Source organism: Elephantulus edwardii, unplaced genomic scaffold (assembly GCF_000299155.1).
Source record: "Elephantulus edwardii isolate Elephantulus edwardi_28Jun2011 unplaced genomic scaffold, EleEdw1.0 scaffold00579, whole genome shotgun sequence".
NCBI classification, from domain to species: domain Eukaryota; kingdom Metazoa; phylum Chordata; class Mammalia; order Macroscelidea; family Macroscelididae; genus Elephantulus; species Elephantulus edwardii.
Genome location: NW_006400329.1, coordinates 124,437 through 148,326, shown reverse-complemented (window position 1 = coordinate 148,326; position 23,890 = coordinate 124,437). Strand labels below are relative to the sequence as shown.

The 23,890-nt window shown below is 37.5% G+C and overlaps 1 protein-coding gene across 1 annotated transcript in view; it reads right to left on the bottom strand.

Moving 5' to 3' along the window:
- GYS2 (glycogen synthase 2 (liver)) overlaps positions 1-23,890 on the bottom strand; it is a 71,790-nt gene that overhangs the window by 24,974 nt on the left and 22,926 nt on the right. The window contains exons 5-9 of the mRNA XM_006903352.1: positions 21,178-21,322; positions 6,824-6,941; positions 6,508-6,628; positions 4,617-4,723; positions 3,893-3,952 (exon numbers count right to left, since the gene is read on the bottom strand). Coding sequence (XP_006903414.1) covers positions 3,893-3,952; positions 4,617-4,723; positions 6,508-6,628; positions 6,824-6,941; positions 21,178-21,322 — 551 coding nt within the window. The remainder of the gene's footprint in view (positions 1-3,892; positions 3,953-4,616; positions 4,724-6,507; positions 6,629-6,823; positions 6,942-21,177; positions 21,323-23,890) is intronic.

Here is a 23,890-nt window from a genome sequence, read left to right as displayed (position 1 = left end):
AACTCCTGGAGCCTTGTTTTTTGCCAATTCCTTCAGAGCAATTTGGACTTCCTCTTTCATCATACGTCATTTCATGAAATTCTTGTGTCATCCAATTCCTTCTGATACACTGACTCTGTGTATTCCTTCCACCTTCTCTTGATACTTTCTGAATCATTTAATATTCTGCCCACAGTATCCTTAAGTATTGCCAGCCATGGCTTGAATTTGTTTTTCAGCTCCTTCAGCTTAAGAAATGCTGAGCAAGTTCAGCCCTTTTGATTTTCTGACTCCAGCTCTCTGCACATTTCATTACAGTATCTTGCTTTGTCGTCCCGGGCTGCCTTTTGAAATTTTCTATTTAGCTCTTTGATTTCTTGGTTTCTTCCTTTAGCTTTGGCTTCTTGGCACTCTAATACAATATTCAGAGGCTCATCTGACATCCATCTTGGCCTTTTCTTATTTTTCAGCCTTTGTAATGATCTTTTGTATTCTTCATGGACAATTTTCTTGATATCCTCCCAGAGCTCATTTGGCCTATGCTCATTGGTGCTCAAGGCCTCAAACCTGTTCCTAAGATGGTTTTGAAATTCGAGTGGGATAGACTTAAGACCAAATTTTGGTTCCCGTGGACTTGATTTCATTTTCCTCAACCTCAGCTTGAACTTGCATATGAGTTGTTGGTGGTTTGTCCACAATCAGCACCCAGCCTGCTTTTTTTTTTTAGCTTCTCCACCGAGACTTTCCACAAATGTAATCTATTTGATTCCCATGCATGCCATCAGGTGAGATCCATGTGTACAGCCTGCATTTATGTTTCTTATAAAAGGTATTTGCAATGATAAATCATTGAATGTGCAGAACTTTATCATTCTATCTCCAGCCTCATTTATCTCATCGAGCCCGTATTTTCCAGCTACTGAACCTTCTTCCCTGTTCCCAACTTTTGTGTTACAGTCTCCCATTATTATCCAAGCATCTTGATTGCATGTTTGATAAACTTCTGACTGCAAAAGTTGGTAGAAATCTTCTGTTTCCTCCTCTTTGGCTCTACTTGTTGGTGCATATATTTGAATGATAGTGGTATTCACTGGACTTCCTTGTATGCGTATGGATATTATCCTATCACTCACCACATTGTATTTCAGAATGGATCTAGAAATGACTTTTTAAATTATGAAACCAACTCTATTCTTTCTCACCTTTTCATCCCCAGCATAGTAAATCATATAATCGTCTGATTCAAAATGTCCCATGCCAAGCCATCTCATTTTGCCTATACCTACTATGTCAATATTTATGCATTCCATTTCTTTCTTAACAATGTCCAATTTTCCTACATTCATGCTTCTCATGTTCCATATTCCAATCGCTCATGTCTGCTTACAGCTGTTCCTTCTCTGTATTTCCATTTCTAAGATCTCAGTCTCAATTGCCATGTCTGCTAGTCCAAGCGATAGTCTAAGTGTGCTCTTTTGTACATAGGGTTTTCGAAGGCCTGTCTTTTCAGAAGTGGATGGCCAATCCTTCTTCCTAGTCTGTCTCAATCTTGTTGTTATGTGCCGTTGAATCGCTTGTGACTCATAGCGACCCGATGTACAACGGCCCTAAACTCTGCTCTGTCCTGTGCCAATCATACTGTCTCTGACACTGCCATCCCGATTATCCCAGTCGCTGAATCAATCCACCTCATAGAGGGCCTATCTGACAGACAAGTATTCCACAGAAAAGAACCTATGAAAGATAATTGCCCAGTTACAACAATGACCAATAGATTCAATGTTACAGCCAATCGATGCTTTCTTACTCCACCACCATTCCTTCCTCCTTTTGCCTACACCATTCAATACCCGTCTCCTGCTGACCAGCCCCTGATTTGATTGATGGCCTAAGTCTCAAGCCATCAGGATTTCTGTGATTCTGAACATATCTTGCTGCTGTGAATCTTATGATGCAGCCAATACGACTTCAATTTAAAGTTCTTAAGTACAATTATAATGTGCAACTTCCATTCCAGGATTGCCTTCTCATGGGTTAATACAGCTTGTATTCAATTTGAAGCCAGGTGCTGATGCAAATTTTCTTGGCCCGAGGGCCTGTGGCCCTCGGGCCCGAAAATCTTTTCTGGCAATGCTTTGGGGTGTGCCCTGGCCAATGCAGCCTGAGGTTACTTGCGTTAGAAGCACCTTAAATATACATTGCCCATAGAAAAAAAGTAATTCTGCAGAAGTTACAAGCTCTAAGATTCTAGCCAAATAACATTTTGGAATAGAGAAAATTAAAGACCAGTGAAAAGATCAGCAGTTTGCGGAGGCTCTGGGGAAAGATCATAATGATTGCATCTACTTATACTTATCAACTATGTTTTTTATTATTATTAGTTTCAATGAAAATTTACACTGACTTTGGATTTCCATTCATTCATTGTTGCACTTTTCTCCCCTCCCAACCCTCCCCCCTAGTACACTACCCTCTTGGAAAAGTAAAAGAAAAATTCTTTCATTGTTTTACAAACCCTTCCCCAGGTCCACTTCACTATGCAGCCTTTGCTCTGGACTCCTGTCATGACAAAAATACCTAATCACATAGCCCTTTTAAAAAGTTTTCTCCCTTTTCTGTTTCAATTCTGTATACATTATTGAATCCATCTTTCTCAGTCTCCCCCCAATCCTGAGGTCAGTCCTGTTTTACAAAAGTGGCACCATGCAGTATTTGTCCTTTTGTGACAGACATACTTCACTCAGTATATCCTCCAGGGTCACCCATTTTGAATAATAGTGCATGAGTTTTTCAATGTAGCATCGTATTCCATTGTGTAAATATACCGCAGCCTGTCTATCCATTTGTTTGTTGATGGGCACTTAGGTTGTTTCTAACTCCTTTCTATTGTGAACAAAGCCGCAATAAACATGGGTGTGCATATATCTGCTTGAATGTCAATTATGGTCTCTTCGGAGTATACTCCCAGTAGTGGAATTGCTGGATCAAATAGTATCTCTATTTACAACTTTTTGAGAAAGTGCCATACCGCCCTCCACAGTGGTTGCTCCATTTTACACTCCCACCAACAGTGAATAAGGCTTCCAGATTCTCCACAACCTCGCCAGCATTTGTTGCTTTCTGTTCTGTTAAATTTTGCTATTCTGACTGGGGTGAGATGATATCTCATAGTTGTTTTAAACTTATAAACTACCTTGTTAACCAATGTGTAATCTTTACACACACACACACACACACACACACACTGTTGTGTAGTGTGTGCGTGTGTGTATGTGTGTGTGTGTGTGTGTGTAGTTGTTGTTGTTGTGTACCATTGAGTCAAAACCACCCCATAGTTGACTCTCCAGTGGGTTTTCAGAGGTGGTTAATCACATGGAAGGAGACTGCCCATCCTTTTCCTGTGGAGCACATGGTAACCTCAAACTGGGGGCCTTTGGGATTGCAGTGCGGCTTCTCTCTCTCTTTTGTAGTTGTGTACTATTGCATACATGAAACACTTTTAACTGGCAATCCAAATGTGCACAGTTCAAATTCCCAGCTGTTCCACAAAAAAGATGGACAATCTCCTGCCATGTTATTAATTGGCTCTGAAAATCTTCTACAGGGTTGGTTCTGACTCTATGGTACACAACAACAAACATATATATACAAACACACATATATATTCACTTTATAAATGTATATATATTCACTTTCACTTTATAATATATATCCACATATGTGAAGATCATATTTAAAAAAGCCATCTATAAATATTTCTCAAATAGATAATAAATCATTCTAATATGAATTACCATGTTTCAAGCTATTAATTCTTCATATTTGGAATAAAATAAATACATAATAGTGTCTGATTTGTTGAGTTTTAATAGTCAGTCTTAAATGTTTCATGTTAAATATTCCAAGCACCTACCTTAATAATGCATCATAAATTTTCTTTCCAAACTTTTCCTTCACAGAATGTGCAATGTCCCTATTTGAAAGAGAAATATTTATAATTTAAACAGAATTGATTCAAAAGTTTTAAACCTTTATTTATTGACACTGTTCTCACTTAGCCTATGATACAAATTTCTTTTTCTTTATTTTTTATTTGCTAATTTAACTTGTGTTAAAAATTTCTAGAGCTATGACAGTTGAACACCTCAGTCAGGCCCCAGAGCTTAAAATTTGATCCCTTTTAAAAAAAAATCAAGGAAGGGGAAAAAAATTAATATAAAGGAAGTGAGGAGGAGTGGGATGGCAGTGTAAATATAATAAGATAGGAAATGGGTTGATGATTGTTGAACTTTAGTGATGTGTATATGTTTGAGGAACATATGTTTGAATAAATCCACAATAAAATTTTCAAAATAAATTCCACTTATCTTTAAAGATTTCTACTGGGTCTTTCTTTTTTCTCTATGAAGCAAATTCCAAAAGGGTTTGGTTTTGTTTTCTTTTTAATAGTAACACAGTTTTGTAGGTTTTTAAATAATCGAACATAGTAACACAAAATTAGGTGACAATAGTAATTGCACTATACTAAGCTTAAAAATCCTTCAAAGCAAAGTTCATAAAGATCTGTCAGAAATTATTCACTTAGAAAAATCCTTTTATACTTGCTGCTTGAGAATCTTAACAAGAAATGCGTTTACCACAGCTGCTTTCGCACAGCCTGTCCTTTCAGTGTTTCCACATTGAAATTATTTGTCTTGGCAGGCATAATGAAAAACACCACCACTGTGACGTCACTTTTATGCATCTGACGAGGGATTAGAAAACATACCAAAGTTAATGATCAAAGATAAAGTATAATGTTCACCAGACGGACTTTAACCTTTGAAAAATGGTGTTTAAAGTATCTTTGGTGGAGGGTGGGGAACCCCATTGGTTTATGACTTAGAAATTTTACAATCAGTCCAAATTTACCAGTTTGAAAATTCAGTCATAATTTTTTTTCCATTTCCTTAAAAATCTAAAATTTACACTTTAAGTGCTATTGCTCTTCCTCAGTCTTTTCAATGATTTTTTGCTAATGCTACAAAGCCAAGTTTAGTCCTTTAAAATTTCAGATTAGAAATTTAATGAGCAATTTTACATTTTGGGGTTTTTTTCCCCTCTACATTTTCTTTTCAATTTCTTGATTATTATGTGGTCTAGTGGTAAGGAGTTGAGCTGCCAGCACAAAAGTAAGCAGTTCAAATCCACTAGTTGCTCCTTGCAAGAGTGATGGGCAATCTCTTCCAGTGGGTTTTATAGCCTCTGAAAACCCACTAGAGGGTCACCTATGAGGAGGCTCAGACATGACAGTATATAACAAAAGCAACAATACAAATGCATAAGCACATGCTTAATGTTTTTGTTGATAGCTCCTCTGCTAAATGCAGACCTTCTGCTGAGTTTAATTTAACCTTGGTGACAACCCTGTGCTGTAGATACAAATCTTCTCTCTAATGGAAGAAGTGGCACAAAAACTTTACCTACTTTATGGAGAACTATTCTGCTTTATAAACTTACACTCAAATCACAATGGAAAAAACCCCACACCACAACACACTTTTTCTGAACTCCTGTAATAGATTAGTGGCACGACTAAGATTCAAACTGGTCATTTCTGACTCTAAAATTCATTTCCTTTTATTCTTTCTCAGAATATTATTGGCTTCTTGAAAAGAAATATACTCAGAAATAATATGAAATAGATTATTCCAAGTTTTCTCAAGTAATCTTTGCAGTCTTCAATCTCAAGCAATCTTTGATTTTTAAAATAATGTATTTCTGTGTTAAAAAATTAGTAAATTTTTAATCATAAATGTTAGAATGTCTATTGCATGTCAACAAAAATGAAACAAGCATTTACCTATAGAATAATTCAATTGGAGGTCAGGACATTTTTTAAGGTATTGGAATCTCAAAAATGTAAACTCAACACTAGATTCCCATGAGTACTTTATTGTTAGCATTTCATATTGCTATGTGATGTAATACACCAAGAAAATGCAAGGGCCAGTGTTAGGAAGGCCTATTGCCTTTTACCCATGCCACGTCTTCTGTATTCTTTGATATTGTTCCTATTCTATACCACTGAATAGGAACTAATCCACTCACAAGAATCCTCCAGCAGGTTTTTAGAGGCAGTAAACCACAGGGGAGGAAATTGCTCATCTTTTCCCCTTGAAATGGCTGGTGGATTTGAACAATGTACCTTTGTATTGGCAATGTAACTCCTTACCACCAACCCACCAGTGTTTCCTATAGTCTATATCAGCTTTAAAAAAATATTTTGTTTTGCACTTAATTGAGTTCCCTTTTTCATATTAAAATTGACTACATATTCCCATTAATTGTAAGAGGTTTAATAGTGACTTCTTAAAACAAAGCACATTAAATATAATCTTTAAGGCTCTTTAAAGAAATCTTGACAATACTTCAAAAGCGGAAACCATTCTTAAAGTAAGGCTATTGTGTTAACCAGAAAATAAATACTTCTCAGAGATGAAAATCCTTCCCAGAAGAGCATTCTATCAAGTTCAGAAGCTTTCTTACCCTCAGCAGGAAATTTAGTCTGGATAAGGCTTCTAGGAAGATGTCAGCTCCTTTGTTTGAAAATTCATACCTCCCAGCAATGAAAAGGAATAAAGTCTTTTCAAGATCAAAGTCAAGATGACTAAAACAAAACAAAACAAAACAAAGCAAAAAATTTAAAGTAAATCACTAATGACAAAATGTACTCATGAATTTTGCTAAATAATAAAGGGGGGCTGGGAAAGAGAAACATCATCACCCAATCAATGCTGCTTCTTCTCTATCAAAGATCACTATAAGCATTTGCTATTGTAAAAATATATGTAAAAGAGCATACCCATAGAAGTGACCTCGAACAAAATCTTGGATCCTGGCCTTATACATAGCATGTAGATTTTGAAACTCATGTACTGCTGAAAATTTCTTAACATTCAAACCATTTGGAGTAACCACATCTGGAAAAGAAAGCACATTGTGAAAGGCAAAGAAATGGATTCTCTTGCAAAGCCTCTGGAGGGATCACATCTCTGCTGCCACTTTGATTTAAGTCAAGTGAGGCAGATTTCAAGTTTATAGTCTCTAGAACTGTAACATGAAAAATCTGTGTAGTGGTTTGTCACTGAAGCCCTAAGACACAGAAGCAATTATGACAGTGCAAAAATTTTTCAGTGAGTCAGAGTTAGGAGCTAGTCAAATTATTTTGAAGAATATTTTACAATACACAGGCTGTTCTCTTGAAAGGGTTCCATACAACCTACACAGGACATTTCACATTTTTTTTTAAAAATCTTGTGAGTTTTTAGCAAGTAATCAGCATTGTCTGTATTATTTTACATGTTTTGCAACAGCAGAGTCAGTTTTAGATTGCCAAAAGTTTCTAATTAAAATTTTCATGTGAATAATTGCTACATAAATTATACATTATATTACAGATATCTCTTCAAGTTTATTTATCTTTCCATAGTGTTTATATAGGGCTTACTTTGTGTCTCAAATCCTATTTGTAATTCCTGAGAAACAGTAATTTATTTCACTGTCACAGAAGTCTACACTAAAAATTATTTTTGTTGTAACCATCTCATAGATGATGAAACTGGGTTTCTGAGAGGTTATTTGCTCAAGGTCAAGTAACTATCAAATAACAGAGAAAGGGTTTAGAGCCAATGTAGTCTTACTCTAGAGTCCAAAAGATATCAAAAGGAAAGTTATATCTGGAAGTTTCCAAGTTATACATAATTAAAAAGAATTTGTGCCCTAAAATTAATTTTCTGATACATTAGACCAATGAAGTCTTCTAATATCTATATTAGAAATTTGTGAGTAACATTATAATATTATGCTAAATGAACTTAAACTGTTATTTCTAGAATATTTTGAAAATTTGTCTTTATCATAGAGCAATAAAAAATTCACAGTTTTGAAAGAGAGGTTTTGCTAAAGAAATGAATGAATATTTAGATATATATGTAGCTATTATAATAATTAAAATTAACTTTTAGTATTTATTTAAAATGTCCTTTCATATATTGATATAGTCATTCAATACATTTCTATTGGTCATTTAAAATGGTAGTATTAGATCGGCAATATGCTACTAAGGATTGAAAAAGAACAGAAAAAAAGAGTAAATATCCTTTGATCTAATCTACTAAATGTAAACTATGCACAGAAAGAAATCTAAAAGAACACACAGCATGATATTAATGATAGTTATCTCTTGGTAATAGGATTGAATGCTTTTCTTTTCCTCTACTGTACTTTGATTAAATTTTGTTATATTTTTATAATGAATTATGTCAGTTGGAATTTTTTTCATGTTACACATGAATTAAAACTTCTTAGTAGCCTAGTGGCAAGAAGCTGTGCTGCAATCCCGAAGGTATGCAGTTCAAATCTACCAGCTGCTCTGCAGGAGCAGGATGAGCAATCTCCTTCCATGTGATTAACTGCCTCTGAATAGCTTCTGGAAGGTCAGCTATGGGTCATTCCAACTCTGTGGTACATAACAACAACAGTATATAAATAGTAAAGGCTAATTTTGAAGTTTATTATTTTCAATTCTTACAGTTATTGTTGTTCATAGCTGATCCTACAGCAGGTTTCCAAAGGCAATAAAATGCATGGGAAGAGATTGCCCATCTTTTTACCACAGAGCAGCTGGTGGACTTGACCCATGTACCTTTGGTCTAGCAGTGCAACTCCTTAACTTCAGGCCAACAGAATTCACAAGTTAAAAGTGAAATATATTCAATTATGAAAAGAGACATGAAGGTGGCACCTGGTGAAATTCCACCAGGGAGAAGGGGAGTCAAGGTGAGTATCAATAGCCCAAGTTTCATTCCTGTGAGACAATGAGCTCTTGTCCAGTTCCATGGGTGAGAAGAATCTAGAACCCCCTTTTTAAAAATAATTTTTTATTTTATACTTGTTTACTTGCAAAGTTTGCATACACTGTTTCTCACACCAGATCTTTCCCATTTCCTTTACCCATCTCTGTCTCAGCCCACCAAATTGTGCAACCCTAGGATTACTCCCCTGCCCATCCTCACCCCTCTACTTCTACTCTCCCCCTCTTGGATCCCTTATACACATTTTACCAGTAATCTTTCTATTTCTACAATAATGGTTTATACAGTATTTATCCCCATGGGTCTGAGTTATTTCACTTAGTGTAATGCTCTCCAGTCTCTCCCAGGTGAGGTGGTGATTGTCAAAATCATTGCTCCTGCATGCTTTGTAGTATCCCATCATTTGAATGTACCATAGTTTCTCAGTCCATTCGATTGTGGTTGGATATTTGGGCTGTTTCCATGTTCTTGAGTTGGTGAATAATGCTGCTATGAACACTGGAGTACAAATCTATGTTTGGCCTCAGTTCTAATTTTCTCAGGGTATATATTCCAAGTAGTGGAACTCAGAGAAGAAAACCAAGAAAGCAATACCATTTACAATAGTCAACCATAAATTGAGATACTTGAGAGCGAACCTAACTAGAGACACAAAAGACGGTACAAAGAACACCCTTTTGGCAAGTATCCATTAGAATTTTCATTTTGCCAGTAATCCTTCTGCCTGAGGGCATTCAGCTTTCTCATTTCTTGGCCCAGGAAGTCAATCATTTGGTCTTGAGCCAGCCAGTCTTCTGATTCTGCTTCTGCTGCCAATATTTTTCTGTTTCTCACCTTCTATCACAAAGTCTCTGGTAGTGTGGCTTGCTGACTCCTGGTTCAAGGAACTTCAGTATGGAGATCTCATGCTGAAACACACTGCACTCTTGGCTCTGATTTCCTCCTTTCCATCTCTAGGATGGCTCATTTGAAGCCAAATAGGATGGCAAAATTGGCCAATCTTCATGTGGAGTCTCATATGCTTTATTGCATGGTATCACCCCACAAGGAGGCCATTGCTCACATTATCAGCAAGCTATCTGACCTTGGGTGGGTCATCAGCACTTAACATTTGCTTAGTTCCACTCAGCCATATGATGGGAGTTACAAAAACTGTACCTAGACGGGCCATATACTGCACTGAAAACTATAATTGGCTAATTTATAATGTTGATTTGTCTCCAATATTTTTAACAAAATGTCCTCTTTTCAACATCAGAAGTGATTTTGCATTAACTATATTGTTCACAGCTTTAGTTTGCTTGGCTCCACAGTCAACACTCTTGGCACCAGCAGCCAGGAAATAAAGACGTTTTGCGATGGGAAAGTCTGCTGTTAGGGACCTCTCCAAAGTACTGAAGAGCAATGGTGGCCCTCTGGAGACTAAAGTGCACCTGATACAGGCCATTGTCTTTGCAATTACTTGTCCTGCGTCAGAGAGTTGGACAATGACTAGGCAGGATAGAAGGAGAATTGATGCCTTTGAGTTGTGGTGCTGGAGAAGAGTTTTAAATGTACCATGGACTGCTAGGAAAACAAACAGGTTCATCCTGGAGAGGGTTAAACTGGGCTGTTCCTTGGAGGACAGGATTCTGAGGCTCCGTCTAACATACTGTGGACATGTTGCAAGGAGGGACCCGTCCTTGGAGAGGGACGTCATACTTGGGAGAGTGGAGGAACAGCGCAGGAGGGGAAGACCCTCTATGAGATGGATTGATTCAGTGACTGACGTAATAGGGATGGGTGTGTTGAAGGCAGTGCGATAGGCACAGGACAGAGCAGGGTTTAGGGCTGTTGTACATAGGGTTGCTATGAGTCAGGCGCAAGCGACTCGACGGCATATAACAACAACAACATATGTCTAAAAAAGAAAAATATAGTAATAAATGGACCTTTGCTCTTGTTTTTGTGTGCCGTGGAGTCAAAGCCAACCCATGCCCGACTCTCTAGTGGGTTTTCAGAAGCAGTAAACTATATGAGAGGGAATTTCCCATCTTTCTACCACGGAGAGCTGGTGGATTCAAACTGCATGTCTTTAGGATTGCAGTGCAGCTTCTTACCACTAGGCCACCAAAGCCCCCTTTTGCCACCCACAATGTCCTTGCTTATTTTGGAGATGTGCCCTCAGTATTGGATACTGGCACAATAGCTGTCTTTGTAACTAGGGAGAACTTCAAGGAAAAAGAAAATCATGATGACTCTGAGACATATTTTTTTTTCCTTCCAGAATGCTAGGAGGAAAATTTTAGAGTTAAATTATCTACTAAAAGTCCATTTACCTTCTTAAGTCACAAAGTGGAGTGTTCAGAAATTTCACAGTTGTAGTCAGAGGCACCTTGTGATTTCATTTTCCTAGTTAGAAGTGGAGTTGACTGTGGTGTTTACAGTTTCTAGAGGTGAAACTAGTTCGTGGGCAATCAGAAACTTGGGGAAAGCCAGACAGTAATCCAGACCAAGTAAAAATCAATGACTTTTAAAAAATACTTTTAAAATTGGCTAGATACTGAGTAAAGCATTTCTTTGACTTGATTATTTCTCTTAAATCATCATAAAATTCTAGATATAAGATAATTTGTTTCCACTTAATGAACAGAGATTAAATAATATGTATAACATTATATAGCTAGTAACACATATTCAACATAAAGCTTTTTTATACTGAATTGTGGATATCTAGCATAACGTTCTTATTTTTACTTCTATTCTGAAGATACCTTTTAAGAAAGCAAGAATTAAGAAACATAATATATAGAAACAGGATTCAAAATACTATCTGAGAGCATAAATACTTATAAAAGGCAGAAGACAATATAAGATTAGAAGTGCCTAAGAAGGATTAAATTGGAGAAAACTAGGATTATGCAGTGATGAAAAAATAAGAGACAGATGTTCCATAACATTTAAAAGATAGAGAATGTAAAGAAGCATTTTTTTTAAGTATTGGAGACTTTTGGAAGAGGAATTTCAGGGCAGTGCTGGAGGTTGGAAACCAGAGACCAAAATACTAATGAGTAAATGGAAATAATTTCTAAAAAATACTCTTCTGATATATTGTTTTTGTGTGTCTTCAAGTTAGAACTGAGTCATAGCTGACCCTCCAGCAGGTTTTCAGAGACAATATATCTACGGGGGAAGAGATGGCCTATCCTTGTTCCACAGAGTAAAGGGTGGATTTAAACTTTCTTTGAGATTGCAGTGCAGCTTCTTACCACTAGGCCACCAGAGCTCTCTCTCAGATATCAGGAAATACCTCAGAAAGAAGAATGAAATAGTATTGTCATTTGACAGAACAGTGACCTCAAGAAGAATTTTTATTTTAGAGTAAGAAAAAAATTTTTTTTCCTAAGCCTGATGACATTTGACATATTTCAGTTAACAGATGCTGCCCTGGACGTGCTCACCAAGTTGTGCCAAGAAATCTGGAGAACAACCACTTGGCCAACTGACTGGAAGAGATCTATATTTATTCCTATCCCAAAGAAAGGTGACCCAACAGAATGTGGAAACTAAAGAACAATATCACTGATTTCACATGCAAGCAAGATTTTACTGAAGATTATCCAAAAACGACTGGAACAGCACATCAACAGAGAACTACCGGAAGTCCAGGCTGGGTTTAGAAGGGGTCGTGGTACTAGGGATATTGTAGCTGATGTTAGATGGATCTTAGCTGAAAGCAGGGAATACCAGAGGAATGTCTATCTGTGTTTCATTGACTATGCAAAGGCATTTGACTGTGGGGATCATAAAAAACTATGGCTGACTCTGAGAAGAATGGGAATCACAGAACACTTGATCGTACTAATGTGAAACCTATACTTGGACCAGGAGGCAGTCGTCAGAACAGAGCAAGGGAACACTGCATGGTTCAAAATTGGGAAGGGTGTACGCCAGGGATGCATCCTATCTCCATAACTTTTCAACCTATATGCAGAAGAGATTATCCGAGAGGCTGGGCTCTATGAGGAGAATTGTGGCATCAGGATTGGTGGACGATTTATCAACAATCTGCGTTATGCAGATGACACAACCCTGCTTGCTGAAACTGAAGAGGACCTGAAGCGCCTGCTGCAGAGGGTCAAGGACTGCAGCCTACAATATGGATTGAGGCTCAATGTCAAGAAGACAAAGATTCTCAGCACTGGACCAATTGGCAGCATCAGGATGGATGGTGAAGGGATTGAGATTGTACACAGCTTTAGTTTGCTTGGCTCCATAGTCAACAGTCTTGGCACCAGCAGCTAGGAAATGAAAAGGCGCATTGCCATGGGAAAGTGTGCTGTTAAGGACCTCTCCAAAGTACTGAAGAGCAATGGTGTCTCTCTGGAGACTAAGGTGCGTCTGATACAGGCCATGGTCTTTGCAATCACTTGTTTTGCATCAAAGAGTTGGTCAATGACCAAGGAGGATGGAAGGAGAATTGATGCCTTTGAGCTGTGGTGCTGGAGAAGAGTATTGAGAATACCATGGACTGCTAGGAAACAAACAGATATTTCCTGGAAAGGGTTAAACCAGGTGGCTCCTTGGAGGCAAGGATTCTGAGGCTCTGTCTAACATACTTTGGACATGTTGTGAGGAGAGACCGGTCCTTGGAGAAGGACATCATGCTTGGGAGGGTGGAGGGACAGCGCAGGAGGGGAAGGCCCTCTACGAGGTGGATTGATTCAGTGACTGGGATAATTGGGATGGGAATGTCTGAGACAGTGCGATTGGCACAGGACAGAGCAGAGTTTAGGGCTATTGTACATAGGGTCGCTATGAGTCGCAAGCGACTCGACGGCACATAACAACAACAAAGAACAACAAGCCTGATGACACAATGGTTAATTGTTCAGATGCTGGCTGAAAAGTTGGTAGTCCAAATCCACCCAGTGACTTTTTTAGAAAAAGACCTGGCAATCTGCTTTGGTAAGGATTATAGCCAAGAAAACATTATTGGGCTGTTTGACTTGGTCACATGAAGTGACTGCAAGTTAAAGTAAACTCAATCATACACAATAGGGAAAATATTCAAAGAAAAATTAATATATGAGTTTTTCCTGCTATGTAAAAGTGACACATTCCTGAAATACCTTTCTTTCTACAAGCTAAAATGGTATAAACAGAAGAAGCAACTGCCGTTAATTTATAAGAGAAAAATAATTTTAGGATTCTGAGGGATAGATTGACTCAGTGACTGGAGTAATGGGGGTAGTAGTTTCAGAGACAGTAACGTTCGCTCAGGATAGAGCAGGGTTCAGAGCTGTTGTACACAGGGTCATTAGTTGCAGGTGACAGGATATAACAACAGGTTAGGAAAAATCCCACCCCTATAAAATTATACCAAATAATGCATATACCTAAAATAACACTGACACAGTAATATTCACAGACATAGTTCAAAGCTATGACACTTTGATGCTGAAATGGTGAGTGTAGTTTCCAGAAAAGTGAAGTGATTCTCAGGCTTAAGGTGCACACTGCCCTTTGAGTGGCTTGCTGTGAAGCAAATGTTGAACACTAGTTTCATTGAGGCTTTTTCCCTACTATAGCACAGATCTTCTTTTGCTTGATGAAAATAGGTGCTAATGTCTATCTTTCTTAAAAGTGCAGTGTGAAGTGAAGGATAAAGGATAAAAGATAAACGTATAACGTGAACTTTAAAAGTGTATTAAAAAGGATACCTGCATTGACGGACTAACTTCCAGAAGAGGAATAGAAATGTGTATGAAATAGAATCCTATCAGAGAGAGGAAATACTTTTGTAGGATCTTTATGTCACCACTACTTACAGTTTGGAGTTTTGTTTTTTGTTTGCTTGTTTTAAAAAAACCCCTCTGTTAGTGTTAAATGCTAATGAACAACAGATCTGAACCTTGCACTATCCTGCATGATCATGATGATCTCTGATATGTTCAAGGTCATTGTTAAAGTCACTGTGCCAATCCATCTTGTCTAGACTCATAATCTCATTGATTGATCCTCAACCTTTCCCAGACAATGTCTTTTTTTGAAGACTGGTTCCTCCTGATAATATGATCAAAATATGTGAGACCAATTTTCACCATCTTGGCCTCTAAAGAACATCCTTGATGTTCTTTCTCCAAGATTTATTTGTTCTTTAGGACTCTGAATGTTTGTGAGATACTGAATACTCTTCTTCAACACCACAGTTCAAAGGCATCAATTCTTCTTTGATCATCCTTACTCATTGTCCAGCTTTCTGATATGCATAAAGCAATTGGGAAGACCATGGCTTGAGACAAGCACACCTTAGTCTTTAAACTGACATTATTGTGATGTAGCCCTTTGTAGAAGTCCTTGACAGCAGATTTCTTCCAATGCAACACACCTTTTGATATCTTGACTGTTCCTACTAGGGTGTTGATTATGGATTTAAGTAAAATGCAGTAATTGACAACTACAATCTTTTCTCCATCAATCACGATGTTGCCTATTAGTCCAGTGGTGAGGATTTTTCTTTTCTTGATATTGAGATGTAACCTACATTAAAGGCTGTAGTCTTTGATTTTCTGCAGCAAGTGCTTCAAGTTCTCTTCACTTTGATTAAGCAAGGTTGTGTCATTCTTCTCAAATTACTTGCTGAACACACAGATTGAATAGGTATGGAGAAATGATCCGGCCCCGTTGCATACCTTTCCTGACTTTAAACCATGTAATATTCCCTCTTTCTTTTTGGATAAGTTCTCCTGGTTCTACGCATAGCCTTGACATGAGCATAATTAAGTGTTCTGGGACTCCCATTTTTCTTAATGTTAGCCATAGTTTTTTTTTCATGATTCACAGAGTCAAATGACTTTGCATAATCAATAAAGCATAAGTAAACATCTTTCTGGTATTCTCTGCTTTCAGCCAAGATCCATATGACATCAGCAGTGATATCACTTGTGCCATGACTTCTTCTAAATCCAGTTTGAATTTTTGACAGTTCCCTGACCATATACAGATATAGCCATTTTTGTATAATCTTCAACAAGACTTTATTAAATGAAAAAAAGAACTCATTGTACAAAATTCTATCATTCAAGCTGAAGCCTCATTTCTGTTTCCAAGGCCATATTTTCTAATTACTAGCCTTTTTTTGTTTCCAACTTCTACACTGCAACAACCAATTATTATTGCATGTTTGACCACTTTCAGACTGAAAAAGTTAATAGAGGTCCTCAATTTTGTCATCTCTGGCTTCAGTTGTTGGTGCTTATATTTTAATAATAGTGGTATTAACAAGTCTTCCTGAAATGCCTGTGGCTACTAGACTACCACTCATAGGATAGATCCTAAAATGTTCTTTTTGACTCCAGGACCTTGGAATATATTCTTCAGAATCTCAACTAAAGTTGAAAATAAAGACAAAGCAAAATCCTGCTGAAGATTATCCAAAAGTGAATGGAACAGTACATTGACAGAAAACTATCAGAAATACAATTTGGGTTTAGAAGAGGCTGCGGCACTAGGGACATCATTGCCATTGTCAGATGGGTCTTGGCTGAAAGCAAAGAGTACCAGAGGAATGTCTACGTGTGTTTCATTGACTATGCAATGGCCTTTGACTGTGGATCACAACAAATCGTAGCTAACCTTGAGAAGAATGGGAATCACAGAATACCTGATTTTGCTCATGCAAAAAGTTGGACCAAGAATCAGTCCTCAGAACAGAGCAAGGAAACACTGTATGATTCAAAATCAGAAAAGGATAGTGTCAGGGATGCATTCTCCATACCTTTTCAATCAGTATGCAGAACAGATCATTCGAAAGGCTGGACTTTACAAGGGAGAATGTGGCATCAGGATTGGAGGAAGGTTCATCAACAACCTGCTGACATGACACAATCTTAATTGCTAAAATAGAGGAAGGCCTGAAGCATTTGCTGCAGAGGGTCAAGGACTGTAGTTTGAAATATGGATTGAAGCTCAACACCGACAAAACAAAGATTCTTACCACTGGGCCAACTGGTAGCATCATGATATAGGTGGAGAAAGATTGAGATTGTTTACAATTTCAGCCACAATAAACACTCTTGGCACCAGGAGTTAAGAAATCAGGAAAAGAATTGCATTAGGGAAATCTACTGTCAGGGACCTCTCCAGAGTGCCGAAGAGCAAGGATGCCAGTCTAGAGACTAGGGTGTACCAGATCCACCCCATGGTCTTTGCAATTACTTGCTATGTCAAAGATGCCAGAAGAATCTATGCCTTTGAGTTGTGGTGCTGGAGAAGAATTTTGAACATACCATGTATTGCCAAGAGAACTAACAGGTCTGTCCTTGAGTGGATAAAATCAAGCTGTTCCTTGGAGGCAAGGATTTTGAGATTCTATCTGACATAATTCGATCATGTAGCTAGGAGGGGCCATGCTTGGAAAGGTCGAGGAACATCACAGGAGAGGAAGACCCCGGATGAGATGGATTGGCACAATAGCTGGGATGATGAAGGTAGGTCTGTCAGAGACAGTAAGATTGGTTCATGGTAAAGCAGGGTTCAGAGCTGTTGTGAATAGGGTTACTATGAGTCCCAAGTGACTTGATAGCACATAACAACAACAACAACAACAACAACAACAGCCTGGCAAAGAGTTGGAATGAGAGGTGTTTGAGGCTATTTGTTTATGGCTTAGTGACAAAAAATTGTTCTGCCTCACCAAGGTATGCAATTTAAATTCACTAGCTATTCTTCAAGAGATAGGCAATCTCCTTTCATGCAATGTATTACCTCTGAAAGCCCACTGAAGGGGTCAGCAATGGGCTGACTCCAACTTTATGGTATACAGAAACAATACCACTATGTTCAAGTGGCTTGTAGTAAAGATTTAGACAAGTGCCTGGAATCCGTTTAATACATGATCTAAAGCACTATACTAATCCACAACCATCGAGTCAGTTCCCACTCTTAGGAACCCTTCATAGCCTTTGTGATGCTGAGAATCTCTATGGGAGGAGATTGTCCTTTGCTGTTCCTAAGAGTAGACGGTGGATTCTCATAGTTTAGTTAGCAGCCAGATACATTGCCTCCATGCCACCAAGGCTCTTGGAGCAGTCCAAAGAACCCAGAGAGATTTATATTCCAGTCTCTTATTTCTGCTTCTTACTGAAATTCATTGTGGTTTGATCCCTGCTTTTTTTTTTTATTTTGCAAGTTTACTTTTTTCTCTCTTTTTAAAATTTATTATTAATTTCAATGAAAATTTACACTGACATTGGATTTCCATTCATTCATTGTTACACTTTTCTCCCCTCCCAATCCTCTCCCCTAGTATACTAACCTCTTGCAAAAGTAAAAGAAAAATTCTTTCATTGTTTTACAGTACCTCCCCTCAGGTCTACTCCACTATGCAGCCTTCGCTCTGCATTTCTGTCATGACAAAAATACCTAATCACATATCCCTCTTAAAGAGTTTTCTCCCTCATCTGTTTCAATGCAGTATACATTATTTATCCCATCTTTCTCAGTCTCCCCCCAACCCTGATGTCAGTCCTGTTTTACAACAATGGCACCATGCAGTATTTGTCCTTTTGTGACTGAGATACTTCACTCAGCATACATAATGTCCTCCAGGGTCACCCATTTTAAATCATATTGCATGAGTTCCTTGTTTTTCAATGCAGCATAGTATTCCATTGTGTGAATATACCACAGCTTCTCTATCTATTTGTTTGTTGATGGACACTTAGGTTGTTTCCAACTCCTTGCTATTGTGAACAAAGCTGCAATAAACATGGGTGTGCATATATCTTGGATGTCAGCTATGGTCTCTTTGGGATATAGTCCCAGTAGTGGAATTGCTGGGTCAAATGGTATCTCTATTTGCAACTTTTTGAGAAAGTGCCATACTGCCTTCCACAGTCATTGCACCATTTTACACTCCCACCAACAGTGAATAAGGGTTCCAGTTTCTCCACAACCTCACGAACATTTGTTGCTTGCTGTTCTGTTAAATTTTGCTATTCTGACTGGGGTGAGATGGTATCTCATAGTTGTTTTGTGATCCCTGCATCTTAAACATTATCGTTTGATACCAATATTAGCTTCAAAGTTAACATTTCCATTGTATGAGTGTATTCAAAATGAGAATTTATTTTTAACTCCTTGCCTAGGGAAGCATTTTTTTTCCTTCTTAAATTGTGATTTCAGTGAGAATTTGCAAAGCAAATTGGTTTTCCCCCTCAACCATTCATACAGATCAGTTTTATATATACAGATATTTTTTATAGCATTAATTATAAAACCTGCTATAAAACCCCATTCTTCCCACCTTTTCCCTGAGATTCTAATTTCCATTAATTATCGTCTTAGCCCTTCTTGCTTTCTGTACATTACACCTAGGCATATACTTCCCTTTTGCCTTATGTGATTAGATATTCAAGGATTGAGCACCTCCCTAGTATTAAATGTTTACCTTACATGCCTGCCTACTGTTTGGCTCTAAGCTGAGTCACAGTTTTGTTTCAGGTTTGCAAGATGACTAAGGGCTATGATCTTGTAGTTCTCTCAGCCTGTTTTGGACCAATTAACTTGGCCTTTTTATGCATTTAAGTTTTGCTCCACATTTCCCTTACACTGTCAGGAGCTTCTATTAAAAACTTTCTTTTTAGAGTGCTTGGACGTGGTAGCTAGGTACCATCTAGTTCTAGTCTTAGGATCATGGAAATTGAGGTTCACATAGTCTAGCAATCATTTAAGTCAATTGTTTCTATGCATCTTTGTTTTTCTTCCTTCACCTTTTTTTCAGATTAAAAGAGACTGAGAGTTGCACCTTAGACAGGACCTTGTAAGCTTTTAAGACCCCAGTAACCATTCACCAATGTAGGATTTAGAACATTTGCTTTGTGGACTATGTTATGCCAATTGACCTTAACATTCTGTGCAAGTAGGATCTTGAGTCCTCAGGACTAGTAACTCTTTCCCCTGGAGTGTTTGGTTAAGATTAAGAAGTTTATATAGCTTTTCCCCTGTTGGCTCTGCTTCTGTACATGGATATATTTGTATAAACTAATTATCAACTTGTTGTTATTGTGTGCCTTCAAGTCTGAACCAACCCAATATGACCCTCCAGCAGATTTTCAAGGTCAGTTGATAACGTGGGAGGAGATTGTCCATCCTTCTCCCGCAGAGCAGCTGGTGGATTTGAATTGCAAGCCTTTGGAATTGTAACTCTGCTTCTTAGTGCTAGGCCACCACAGCTACCTTCTTGTTGTTAGCTGCCATTGAGTTGAGTATGACTCATAGCAACCCTATGAACAGCCAACCTGAATGAACCCTGACCTATTCGGTGCTACCGTCATCATCTCTGACACACTAGAGCTCATTGCCGAAGTCATCATGTCACTCCATTTCATTGGGACTCTTTCTCTTCTTTGCTGATCCTCCAACTTTCCAAGTATGATGTTCCTTTTCAAAAAATAGCCTTGCCTAGCTACATGCCCGAAGTATGAAAGATGAAGCATCATCATCTTTGCCTCCAAGGATGACTCTGACTGTATTTTTTTCAAAGATATATCTGTCTGTTCTTTGGCAGTCCATGGGATGGATATTCAGTACTTTTCTCCAACACCACAACTCAAAGGCATGAATTCTTCTTCTGTCATTCTTAGTCATTACCTACCTCTCTGAGCTCCCTTAGTATATATTAATTTGAAAGTAGAAATATTATCTTCTAAACCCAAGTATATTTTCATAGCTGTTCATCTTGTTGATCTGTACATTTATCTCCACTAGTTGATTAGCATTAATTACTGCTGATATTGCAGAATTATATTTATGGAAGCATCCCGATTGGCCCAGTTTATGTTAGGTCACCTCTGGTCTAATCAATGATGACCTGTGATAAGGTCTTAGAAGACTGATTGCACATTCACCTAATTTCTATAACCCTGTCTAGATGAGCAAGTTTCTAGAGAACTCCACTTGTCCTCAGAGAATTGCTATATAAGTCAAGTTTTATTAGAACTAAGAAAACAATGAAATCCTGCTGCTTTGTACTCTCATCAAGAATGGAAACTTTCATAGTTAAAGCACTTTGCTATTCCTTTTTGGCACTCTTAAACTTTTCTTTCTCTCTGATAATCTCCTGTCTACCTGAAAGACAACTCATGTCTCCTTATTCTTGACAAAGAGACGACAATACCTCTCAAATCTGTGGTATCTGGAACAAAGCTATTGAAAATGAAGAGCTAAAATATTATGCAAAGATTTGGGAACTAACTGTGAATGCTGTTTTCCCACTTTTTATGATAAGAAAACCAATTCATTAAACTCTAATGTTATTTGGAACTAAAAGCTCAATAACAGAATTAGGGATGACAATTACCAGGTTTCCTCTTCAGCATATGTTCTGCTTCTATTGCTGTTATTTCAGAAACTGTGGTAAACACATGAGCACAATGAACAGCGGCTCGCTCCATGCAGTACCGGTGGTAAATCTGCCTTTCCCCAGCCTCTTTGTCTATGTTAAACTGTTTTTAAAAAAAGAAAAAGAAACATATATAGTTTTTGTTTGCATTGAACCTTCTACACAAGAAAACAGCACAGTTCCTATGTTTTCCCTCTAGACTGTCTGAAATTTTATTATCCACTTGTTAAACAACATTTCTCCAGAAACCCTGTGAACTTTGATAAATGTCAATAGTTGTAGAGGTGCTTCAGGTCTTTTGTTCACAGGGTCTCTATGAGTCATGCTTGACTCGAAGGCAATCAACAACAACAATAATAATTTTTCATTTAATTAGTAACTAAAATACATAAATATTATTCTAAGAGCTGTTGACTGTCTAAAACATTATATATTCTAAATAAATGATATTTCCAGTTTGCGACACTCATTTCTGCAGTGTTGTTCCTATTCACAGTGGCCCAACAGGACAGAGTAGATCTGCTTCTCATGTTCACAAGAAAATTGCCTACCTTTTGGTTAACAGTCAAATATTAACCACTGTACCACGAGAGTGCCTAAACTCTTTTATAGTAACATAGAATTCTAAATAGGTTTTTTTTTTAAATTACACTTTGATTTACCAAAGACTTTATAAATTATTGAGTCAATTCCTTTCCCCAACTAATTAAACAAGGAAATAAAGCATTGATTTAACACTGATGTTGAATTTTTCATTTACAACAATTTGTTGGGTAATTGTTTTGCATCCATTCCTCTAAAGGAGTTTAGAAATTAGTGGAAACACAGGAAATCAGGCAGATAGAATAAGTGTCTGAGTAAGATATAGGATTATAGCAGGACCAACTAACTCATTCTGGCTGAATTATGAAAAATATTTCTCACTATATAATAATTGCTCACACTGTTAGTATCATGCCTACAATTTAATTTCTAAGGACAAAAATAAAATCTTATTAATCTTAGTATATTCAGGCTCATCAGTTGAATATCATAGTATTTGGACTGGGACATGAAAGTTTTCTTTGTGAGAAGTTGACTTTGAGCTAAAAATTAATTGACCTAATAAATAAATAAATATACAAAGTAGCATGAGATATATATGAAACATTCATAAGAGCATTAAAGGACTCTAGGATTGAAAGTAGGATGTAGGAAACAAGGCTGATAAGGTATAAAAGGATCAGATCATGAAAGTCCCTGAAAATTGAGACATTGCCCTGTACATAGTGGAAAGCCACTAGCTAGTAGGACGTGATCCATGTTTGGAGAAAATAACACTGGAAGGTTCATACCTTGTTGGGTCTTATGAAGATTAAATGGAATGGTACATGGCAAGAGTTTAGGGAAAAAAAACACATAGAAAATGATCACTTAACTTTGTAGATAAAGAAGATACCATACACAGAATGTCATATAACTAAGTCATTGAAGAATATACAGAATTTGAACATTTAGATCCAGAGAGCGTAAGTTTTCAGAGTTAATAAAAGGACTATGCAAAGATACAAGAGGGAACCTAGTGACACCGTGACAGCTTTATGACGGTGGGCACAGGAGTAAGTACTTACCTCTTCCTTAGTCCCATGATTCTCTTTTCTATTAGGCCTGTGGTATGCACAACCACACCTCTGGCTTTACAGACATTTCATATATGGGAGTAAATGAGCCATTTATGTGTTTTTCTTAAGAATGGGCTATAATGCATACCCATGTTTATTGTGGCTTTGTTCACAATAGCAAAGAGTTGGAAACAACCTAGGTGCCCATCAAAAAACGAATGGTTAGAGAAGCTGTGGTATAGTCACACAATGGAATACTATGCTGCATTGAAAAACAAGGGACTCATGAAATATTATACAAAATGGGTGATCCTGGAGGATATAATGCTGAGTGAAATCTCTCAGTCACAAAAGGACAAATACTGCATAGTGCCACTGTTGTAGAACGGGACTAACATTGAGGTTGGGGGGAGACTGAAAAAGAGGGGATAAATTATGTATACCACATTGAAACAGATGATGGAGAGAACTGTTTAAAAGGAATATATGATTAGGTATTATTGTCATGACAGGAGTACAGAATGAAGGCTACATAGTGGAGTAGACTCGGGGGGAGGTATTGTATAACAATGAAAGAATTTTTCTTTTATTTTTCAAAGAGAAGAGTGAATTGGGGGGCCAGGATGGGAAGGAAGAAAATTGCAACAGTGAATGAATGGAAATCCAAAGTCTCTGTAAACTTTCATTAAAATTAATAATAAAAAAGGGGGGGAAACCCAACAATAACAAAAAAGAATGAGCTTTAGTTATTCAGTATAAAATTACCAGGGAAGAGTGCATACATATGTAGGTTTTATCTTTTAAATTATAAGAATTCACACAAAAAGAACTAATTTTCAGAGAAAACATCCAAGATTATTGGAGGTTTATTGTAAACTACTTTTCTGTAATGGAAAGTCTTTCTGTTCTAAACACAGAAAACTAATGGAGTAATGTTTTAAAATTCTACACATACTTATATTTAGTATCTAACCTTTTTTTATATAATTTTTTTTATTGGGAAAAACAGATTGGGGGTACAAGGAGGTGAGGGTTGGGGGCAGAAGGGTGAGGATGGGCCAGGATGCAGT